General features: G+C 39.8%; 1 protein-coding gene across 1 annotated transcript in view; it reads left to right on the top strand.

Annotated features, from left to right (window-relative positions):
- Positions 1–3,073: 3,073 nt before the first annotated feature.
- The window catches only part of LOC109463172 (MAM and LDL-receptor class A domain-containing protein 1-like), a 62,098-nt gene continuing 54,081 nt past the window's right edge, over positions 3,074–11,090 (top strand). The window contains exon 1 of the mRNA XM_019759885.1: positions 3,074–4,425. Within this exon, the coding sequence (XP_019615444.1) occupies positions 3,738–4,425 (688 nt within the window). The 5' untranslated portion in view covers positions 3,074–3,737. The remainder of the gene's footprint in view (positions 4,426–11,090) is intronic.

Raw genomic sequence — 11,090 nt, forward strand, 5'->3', positions numbered from 1 at the left:
ACATACACCACACACACACACACACACACACACACACACAAACACACACACGCACGCAAACATACACACATCACACACACACAAACACACGCACGCAAGCATACACACACACACACACACACACACACACACACACACACACACACACCACACACCACATACATACACACGCACACATACACACACGTACACACACACACGCGCGCGCGCACACACATACGCCACACACACACACACGCGCACACACACACACACACACACACACACACACACACACATACCACACACACGCGCGCGCGCGCGCAATGAGAGGCAAAGGCAGGTTCTATCGTACAAAAACACGATTGTCGTTTATGCTTTTCTTCACATTTAACGTTCTGCGGTGAAAAGGTTGGGTTGCCGCATGCATATTGCAAATCGTTTGGTTTACACATCTGAAGCCCACAGCCTTCTGATATCATGATTTGATGCTTAGCTATAAGAATTAACTTAGATTTCCCTCTCCAATGACATTAGTCACGGGGTGCATTGCGCATTTCCTTGGCACTAGTTCCAGCGATTACGAGATAATATCTTCAGGGAGACCTCCAGACAATATATCCTCAGCGTCTCAGTCTAAGTGGGCTGCATATCTGAATATTCTTTCATTTGACAGCGACAATAAGAATTTCAGAATAATTCGGGGTTAATATTGTCAAGGAAAACGAAGAAACGATGCTTGTCTGTGACTTGCCTATACATGGGGAATCAGGCAATTCTTGTCCCAAGTATGAAAAATGAAGCACGCGCGGGACCACACGCGTACGGGCTCAGGCACCGTTAAATATGACCTTTAAACACAAGTGCCGAATAGTAAAACAAGAACAAACAAATGCTGACTTTTATTTTGCTTTTGCTGTGTGTTTTCTGTGTGAGAATAATTTGATCAATTGCGCTTTTTACGCACTTGAAAGTGTTCGAATTCCAATATATTAGTATCGGACCAAGTCGGCATATCCAAGTTCGTTTAAATTTCTGTCCATGAAACAAATATAGGAAATCAGTATTGAAAACAATTGAAGATAGCGGGGTAAGTTAACAAAAATTAACCAAATAACAGAAACATGCAAAATTAGCAGGCTGACCAACATATTTTCATTACATCAAAAATTCCATTATTCTACAAGTATCAACGTCAACCAATGATGTTGGAGGTATTAGAGAATGCCTCTGTGCTATTATTTCATTTTCTGTACTACATTACGGTGCATATATTTATTGCCATGGTTTTGCGATACAACCTTAACCATCAGATCTTGAAATATGGGTTCACATACAATCAAAACACAAAATATATAGAGCAGGTCTCACGATATAATGGCAGTTGTAAATCTCACGCCTACAGCCTTATGGTTCAGAAGGGGGTAGAGCAATAACAGGCTCAGCAACGGCTGTCACAAATTGAGTAAAGAAACCGAGTGATTAAAGAAAATATCTGTTGACCAAACGTTTTGTCCATAACTAATGACTATTTTGATATAGGTAATTCAGTCTATCATCTTCTATGCCGGCTATCTCTTATTGGTTACCTAGTGACATGTTTCAAGTACATATTGACATGCGACAAACCCATTCATTGCACATATATAGGGCACATACATAGTTACAAAAATAAACGCTACAAATTCCACCAATTTAAAAAGCGCATCTTCACTCCCCACATGATAATATATAAGTCTTTTAAAGGTACATGTAGATAAGTCTCACAGTATGTCCATTGTTATACAGCAGTAGTCGCCATACGTTGTACCTTTGCACAATTGGTGTTCAATAAAGTTTGTATTTATTGTTTTCCAAGATGGGATGTAAGGGATCTTGGTCAATTGAGAAAAGAGATAGAATCATGGACAGTTATGGTTCTGTCGCAGTACTGATTTTAAAATTATTTCGCAGTCGACGTGAAATACATAACGACGTAGACTAGACGAAATATTGCTGAAAAATATTGCTGTACGTAGGAAAAGTTTCGGGCAGATTCGATTTAGTGCATCGTTTAGCAAACAAACAAACGAGCATTTTTGTGCCGGCAGTTTGTGCTCTATGTATTCAAATTCTAAGATGGAGTATTCTGTGTTCATCATTACTACTACGCTTGGCGAGATATGGTTCAGCACTGATGCTATCCTTGAAAAGCCAATTAGGATAATGTTCCTTTTCTCGTGCACTTCAGCATGTCATGTGGAGCTCTACAACGCGTATCGTGGCGAAATGTGTAATGCTACTCCGTATAGGCAGGGCTCTGATGTGATGATTTCGCCAACCTATATTCAGCTGGCAGCCTTGGGTCTACATGCTCACGGTGGTTATTTTTTCAGGCCTTTTACACGATTTTATGTAGTGGCCGCGATTTTTGCCATTTTCTCCCTTGTGGACTACTAGGAAAACATAGAATCACTGAAGACGTCTCAAGAAAACAACAACAAAATAATCCCCGATCGAAACCTTTATTCGGACAGATGAAAAAGGAGTATGATTGGTTAGGTACTACGACACGACTTTTGCCTCACGCTATTTTCTTCTTTATTGGGGTTGTGAGTCAATTAATGCATGTGTGTAATATCCCAAACGTACCATTGTAGCTAACCAACCCGTCAGGAACAGCGCCATGTTAAATCCTTTACTTCACTTTGAAAGTCGGACTATTGCGTTTGCGTAGGGGGAGAGATTTTATAAAATGGGTGCCGATCGATTGTAATCAAGGGCGCCTCACGCCTCGAAATTTCCGGGAAAGGTTCGCGGTCCCACGCGGCATTCCTTTGATGCCAATTGCCTGAGCTCGGGATGACAGATCGTTGATTGATGTCCTACAAACCCACCTGTTTCTTGAGCAAAAAGAAAAAAATCGCTATTTAATATTTCAGTCCTTTCGTTTACCTTAAAAAAAAAAGAAAACCACTGTCTTACTTTTTTATGAGCTGTAACAAATACATTTCGACAGTGTGTTTCAAACGTGACAATAGATATATTGTGGATGCGGGCAAAAGTCAATATTTCACATGTTCCCATGGGACCTAAGTATACCCTAAGGAACATTTCGCAGCAAATGTTATCATTTGTTGTGGAACGTGAAATGTTACCTCATTTCAAAATACAAGTAATAAAACCTTAGTTGAAACAGAGCGTAGAAGACGGAAAAAGAAGAATCAATGAAACGGAAATTGCGTTTTTCCTCGCCAGTCCGATTAATACGTGAACGTCCTGTTGGTCTGAAAATGAAATGCCGATATGGGAATAAAGATATTAGTACACCCCCGCGATTCCCGCTGTAATGAAATCGTCCCGAGTTTCCGGCGCAAGAGAAGCTCCCGTGTTCATGTAAATGTTCAGTCGATCTTCCCTTGGTCATTTGCGATGGGAAGTGGCCCTAACCGCTGGATTTTCCTTCTTGTTTTTCAGACAACTCCCATTCGGACCTCGCAGTCTATTTGCTGTGCCGAGTCGTCACCTGCTGTTGTGAAGGTCTGAACAGCTTGTCGTTGACGCTGAAAATGAGGGAGTGGAGATGGGGACCGGCTCAGGGAGGCGGAGATTGGGGGAGGGGCCAAGATCAACTGGGGTGTGAGCCTGGCACAAGTCTGAAGGAATTTTCCCAGACTCTCTCTGCATCGCGTATTCCGTGTTCCCTATGGAACTTTCCGTTCTGTCAGGTGTGCATCTAGGACGTATCGGCTGAGCAGGAAGGAGATTTGCCGGACGAGATGGCGAGATTGTTGCTGCTGCTCGCCGCTTTGCTGAGCTTTCTCGGCGGGTGCAGTGCGGGACAGAGCGGCGCGGCCAGCTTGGAGGTTACCCGGGACACGTTTATTGGAAAGATGGTGGCGGAAAATTCAAATGAAATGGAGTTCTTGGAGGTCGGAGGATCGCCACTCATGAGAAGTCTATTATATTTTAACGTTACTTCCATATTGGAAAGCAACAGCTTCAAGTACCGTTACAATTATAAAGACAGTCTGAAAGTGAAGCGAGCTGAGCTCATACTCCGATGCAGACCTTATGTGGCTCTCGCTGGTCCCTCAGTAGAACCCCTGGATGAAGAAACCACGGTTTTCCTAAGCAAAGTGCTACGGAGATGGAGCAGACGAGCCACTTTTGTCAACAGGGTTTCCGGGAAGAAGTGGAAGCAGGCTTTTCTGGACACCTCAGGTCGGGCAGGAGACGCCACCCCTCCGGATCCCCGCTTTGAGGCAAGGCTGAACGTGCGAGACTGTCAGCAGGGATCGGGGTATCTGCGGATAGAGATGGGGCAGATTTTGCAAGAATGGTTGGATGGCCGGGACTCAAGTTTTGGGGTGCTCCTCTGGACTCAAGAGGTGGGGAACATCCAGTTTTACTCGAAGGAAGACATTCGCCCTGACAGAAGACCACAGATAAACGCTGACATACAAGGTAAGTTGTTTGAAACCATACACGCATCACAACACGGCTCAAAACAACGATATGCAAACGCGAGGTTGTTCGTGATACGGTGTCAGGAACCCCGCAGCGGTTTTGTTGCAAAGACGCTGCTAGAATATATTTGTTATAGGATTAGTACGTTGGGAATCTTTGCAGTCGTGTGGTTTCATGAAACATTGAAATGTGAGGTTAGAAGATGAGACAGTCCAAACAGAGCAATAACAAGGTAGAGCAGGTTCAATTTTCTGGATTGACACCTTAGAAAGGGTTTGATGAAGCTGCAGATGATGAAAATATGGTGACGAGCGTCATGATACAGGAGAAGAGATTCAGTTCTTTTTACTCATTAAATTCCTTGATGACTCCAGCTTTTTTAACCTTTGCAAAGTATAGTTAGAAATTTGTACATTGTGGCATATTTTCAAAAGGAACATCTTCAACTGTTTCATAGTAAAAGCACATGAGAAGCTGGTTCTGCCATTATATGGATGGGACGTGCTTGGTTACACAGGCTGCATGTACAATTCATTCTCTAACAGATCTTGTCTGCAACCAGCCAGAGGTTAATGTGAACTGTCAGAAGAAAACTCCAGTGAACAGTATGATAAGCTTTCCATGGTCAAGTTTGTTACAGGTTGAGTTTGTTGGCAAATATGTCTCATCTTTGTGCATTTTCCATTTCAGACACAGTTCTCTTTCCTAATAACTATGGGATTTTGCATATTTCTCTCTGATACTTTAGTTAATTTGTTTCTAACAATGACAAATATACAAACATTTGCCCTGGCCAGATTGAAAAGCCTGATGACTTTGGTTTTGCCCAATAATACCAAACCTACAGTGCTGACAAGTACCAACTGTGCTCTCAAAAAGCTGAAGAGTTCATAGGTCTACAGTGTCAATACATACCATACATGTATATCATACATATATGGTCCTTCTGCCTACTCTAAACCATCTGTGGATGAGCATGTGTGTGTAAGCATTACATATTACACTTTTCATTTTAAACTTGAAGTTTCTAATAGTACGTTCTTGATATCTTTACCTTTATATTACAAGTTCATCACAACTACTTGTTTTAGTCTTCATGTATTAAAAGTAAGTAAAAATACCCTTTTTTTTAATATTATAGTTTTCCTTCCTATTATTAGATACAAAATCTGCAAACTGTTTCCATTTTTTCTAAATTTAGCAATCATTTTAGGAATGATGAAGGGAAAAATTGATCTGGCTTGTAATCATGGATTTCATGTACCAGCAGTGAGATAAGCTGCTTAAGGCAGATTACTTCACCTTAATGTGATTGGCAGCATGTGAGGTCAAAACCTGCTGTGGAAATTTATACCTAACTAACTAAGTTAATTTCTTTTTCACCTAAAGGAATTGTAGTTTATGATCTGACAAAATCATTTGGATCTTTAGTAGGTAATGTTGTTATGTTTAGTAAGAATTTTTGCTTGGAAGAGAATAATTCCTTGTTTTGCTAGCAAGGAATTACTAACAGCCATCATGTTCCTGTGCTTGACAAAAAGTTGTCAAAAAATCTTCTGGACAGATCATTCATGTTTCTGCATGTACATATTGGCTACCATGTTACCTATTGCTATTTTTCTATTGTAGCAATAAGTAAGTAAAAGGATACTGTAGGCTTCATTTGAATGCATCCTTTGCAAAGAAACTGGTTACCAGTTTGATATGCTATGGAACAGAAAGACATTACTCTTAACTTGAATGTTAGGCCACACTGACTTGATTTTATGGATATCATCCTCCGAAGGCCCCCAAACTGGTGTGCATGGGCAAATAAGAAAAATGCTGCTAAACCACGGGAATACAAAGCTGGTATTGTGAATTTGTGCCAGCACATACATATTAGCTACTTATATGACAAGCCCGCTCATGCTGGCATTTTGCAACATTTCGGCACTGTACTTCAAGTTCTGGAGTTCCGTGGTATCTCAGTATCCAGGTCAGAGCCTTGGAGGAGGTTTTTTGGAGAAAAGGCAAAAATCAATGCACATGTGGATGTCATCCATAAAATTAAATCTTGGCTTTTTTATTACATTAGTAGAAAAATTCTTTGATGAAGCTTTTAATAGATGTGGATGTGATAAGAAACCAGATTATGAATCACTCTAATATGAACAGATTAAAGGATTTAGCTTTACCCGGTGGAGTGAGCATAAACTCAGGTATAAGGACCTCATAGGTACACCAGAATCCTGCTGTGGAGATGCTTGTATGACTGATGTAAATCTCAGTAAATTGGTCTGCAGGCTTGTGACATGTCAGGCCCACTGAAATGTATAGGCAGACAAGGCTGACAGGAAAAGCCAAGGGCAGTTATACAAACAGGCAAGCACAACATTCTAGCACTGATGTACATGTAGTTCATGTATAATTCTAGATGTTCCTCTTTATGATAAGAAGTAAATATATATAATCTATAATATAATCTGTTGCAATTTCAGTAAATCAAATCATAATCTATAGATATTCATATTAGATTACAAAATTTTCTACCTTTTAAACAGTTACTTACATTGAGTCATGCAATTGATTGATTTAGTTCATATCAGACATCTTTTTTTCAAGCAATATGTCAGTATTCCTAATGTTAGTATCATCTGAAGAATAAGGCGACTAGTGGGAAGGCTGTGTGTGTATCCCATTAATAAACCCGGTTTGATAACTGGTTTCAGGGGGAGATTTTCAATCTCCTGCAGTTTCCAATAAACATAAAGCTTGTATCTAGGAAAAGTCTAGACATCATCATGAGGATGCATTATGACAAAGAAGAAATTGAGATAGCCACCTTGGGGTGCCAATTTCATTGCAGTATTAGATTGGGTTCTTCATGATGTGATCTCGTGGCAAGCCATGCATGTCCTATGTCTGTATGAGGCCAAAAACCATTTACAAGACATACATGTATGATAGGCGTTGCAAAATTTACATACAGTCAAACCTGCCCAAGGTGACCACCAGGGGCCCAAAGAATAGTGGTCACTTTGGACTCATTGTAGAAGGTTGGCATACAACATGGCTGAAACATACTGTAAATGGTTTCCATGCAAGTCGAGATGTTTTAATGTTAAATGCTGTAAGCACCTTCAGTTCTGTGGCAAATGCATGTGGGGAGGGTGGCACTTGGCACAATTTACTTGGAACAAAAAACATCGTCCAGCCGTCGAGGCAAACTGGCTGGCTCCATGATTTCACATTAGTTCTCATCAATAATCAACACGATTGAAAATGACATGGTCACCATGGGCCGGTATAGGAAATGGGGAAAATTTTTGAGACCAAGAAAAAGCGATCACCAGCTTGAAGAGGTGGTCACCTTGGCAGGTTTGACTGTGCATCCATGCTGTACATGGAGCAATAACATTTTTCAGGGTTTTGCGTTAAGGAAAAAGGCAGGTTTGTTTGTTTGTAGCTATAGATAACGTTATGCAGAAGCAGACCTGCATGTATGTAAATCATTTGGACTCCCCCATCCAATAAAAAGGTACATATTATTAACCATCAACCTGCAACATGTAAAGTTAGCAGTATTTTGGCACCAAGCTGTTGTTATGTGTTAACATTGCATGCACTAGAGTTAGCTCACAAGATGTACGTGTAAGCCTATCTAAACTGTTGGCTGTAATTACCAGTAGTGGGTATTTGACGTGGAACTTACCAGGCCCATTTTGCTTCATACAAAAAATATATTCTAATGAACAGCCTTCCTGATCCCTATATTTCTATCTAATTGGAATAGCCCCTAGCATCATCTAAGGAAGACAGACAGCTATCTCTTACAGTATCATGCTACTTCTAATCAATTATGGAGACCCACGTGTCTGGATCATATCAAACATGTCATTACTGCTCCAGCCTGATCTTGCCCAGATAGTCTGACATGCCACTCAAGACTCAACTAATAGATGGATATGAATTATGAAAGCATGTCCTTTCCACTTAACCCTGATACTGCCCATACTGTCTGAGATGTTACATTTTTAGACATGGAAAGGCTGCTGTCTTCTTGTGTTTTACATGTACAGATCTCAAAATACTGGGTGCATAGGAAACCTTAGTGCAGGTAATATTGGAGGTGTGCAGATATTTTTGATGTTTACTTGCACCTAACCTGCACTGGTCCATGTACTGGGTTTATATAGGTGTATGTCGATTGTTATTTGCTGCATTGACTGTTTCCACATATGGAGTGTCAAATACATAACGGTCCGTAATAATTTTTGAACAGTTTTTAGTATGATCCCTATTTTTTAAAGTCTGAGTGGAGGTAAATTTTGTCTGGTGCAGATAATTCAATTTTGGATGTTACCTGCACATGCAGAAAAAAAGGATTTCTAGCCCTACATGTATGTTAAACGGTAAAATATGGTATGTATACTAACAAACATATTTAAATGTTTTGACGGGTTGGATCTTGATTCTCTGAAATGCATTCTGATAAAAGTTAACGTTACACATATCATTTCAAGTTGTAACTACATAACAACAAGATGATGTGGTATGTGATCCTACATAGCTATCATAATGAATATTTATATCAAATAAATGGGTTACTAAGGATTTTATGGGCATTGCAAATTTGCAATGAATCTTCATGCGTAGGGCTTTAGTTACGTTTACTTGACTATGATGAAACGTCTTGACATGTAATGTTACTAGATGCTAGATACAGAAACTTAACAATAGTCAACAGTTATTACTCACAGTCTTACTCACTTACTCAGTCCCATGGCTGTTATGAAATTCCTTTTACAGTTCTAACATGAACTGCATGAGATATGAGAGGTTGTCAAAAAGCAAAACAGTAGATAAGAGTGACAAAGTGAGAAAAATATTATTTATAATAACTACTCACAAGTGACTCATTGAGTAATCCTGGCAGCCAAAGCTGCACATTTCAAATATTGATGCTGACTGATGCTTGCAAAATTGAGAGACTTACATGTCAAAGTCTCCTGCTTGATTTAAACCATACTTGAAATGCTGGTGCATGAAAACATATGAAGTTATCACGTCTCAGACTTTCATGGTTTTGTGCATCTTGCTTGATATTTGCTAAATAACATTCTTCACATATCAGAAAAATGATTTCACAGCTGGAATAATTCCTTTTAAATTAGCCTTTTGGGAAACAATTTCAAACAAGGAGAAGTCAGGGACATCTTCCCTCCATGGAGGAGGTTGGTGTTGTAAGGTTTTATTTATGTTATCACCTGTATTCATTGTATATGAAAGGTATGTTCAGATGAAGATGAAGAATGGTTAGAAGAAGGCAGATGGGTTTAAATGTAATTTAACGTTATATGGCCATGAATAATGTGGGAGTTGCTTTGTCTTGGTATAATTTTAATATTAGCATGTAACTAACAGACCTATAATAAAACCAGCCAACCAACCATAGTGAAGAGGTGAGGTCAATGACCTCTCAAGCACCCCATTCAACCGGACTATATTTCCTGCAGACTCTGTCTAGGGGTAAAAATAGATTGGGCTGTCTCAGCCTGACCTGCCAGCTGGAGGTATATAAACAAAAACACTCTAGATCTGTCCCAACTTTTGGGTCAAACAGACCATCCTATTATGAAGTAGGGTTGAAAAAATGAAACTCCTTTTAGATTAAGCAATAAAAATATACGACAACCTGCTAATGCACTCTAAAACTCAAAGAGACTCAACAACTACCCACATACCAAATATTATACCAAACGACCCACCAGATTTTCCAAACATTCAACACAAAAAGACCAACTTTAAACATATTGTAAATATCAAACGCAAACAGCTAGGAAGCCCAAATTTAAACCACTATCGCACAAACAGTCCATAACGCGCAAACAACAGAATAAAAAAATTAAACTGCAGTATCAAGGTCAATCACCAGGGGCTCAAAGTCAACCTACACAATCTCCAAGGCCCCATCCATCAATCTGCCAAATATCGTACAGTTCCTTCTCACTGATCTTCAGATATCAGACCAAACATGAAACGGAGTAAAAACAATACCCCCATTTTCATGGAGGGTAATTAGTCTAAGACTTATTTGTAACTGAGTAAGCCTGTGTAGTTAGTTATGTCTTGCTTCCTGATATAAAATGATCAGATAAGACATGTTAGCACTCTTTATGTTCAGATGACTATCCCTGTAATGGACGCCATAGCTCTGTCCTTGGTGCTGAAGCTGAAATCCAGTCTATCCATAGCTGTGCGATTGATGTTGGACATATTTAAGTAAATGCCAGCTTACTTTACTCCACAAAACACATTTTCATGTTATGAGACTCACTTCTATGTTCTCCAAAAGGAACTTTCAGTCACTCTGTACTGCAAAGTCATAGCTTCTAAGGAGAATATTGTGGTTTTAACACTAGCATCAATAAAAAAAATGTAATGTTTTCTTTTCAATTCTTTTAACTTTTTTTAAACAAATGTACATCATACAGTGGTGGCGGCAGCGGGGGGACAGGGGGGGGGGGCGACTGCCCCTCAAAAAAGTATATTGGGGGCGTTGCCCCCCAAAAATCATGCTGAAATTCTAGTGTATTTTCTCTAGATGTAAGGAAAAGCCAGCAAACAGTTCGATTTCTACCTTAAAACCGCTTGTAAAACGCATTTTCTGCGCTGCGCGG

This window comes from Branchiostoma belcheri, unplaced genomic scaffold (genome assembly GCF_001625305.1).
Source record: "Branchiostoma belcheri isolate BF01 breed outbred unplaced genomic scaffold, Haploidv18h27 scaffold123, whole genome shotgun sequence".
Lineage (NCBI taxonomy): Eukaryota > Metazoa > Chordata > Leptocardii > Amphioxiformes > Branchiostomatidae > Branchiostoma > Branchiostoma belcheri.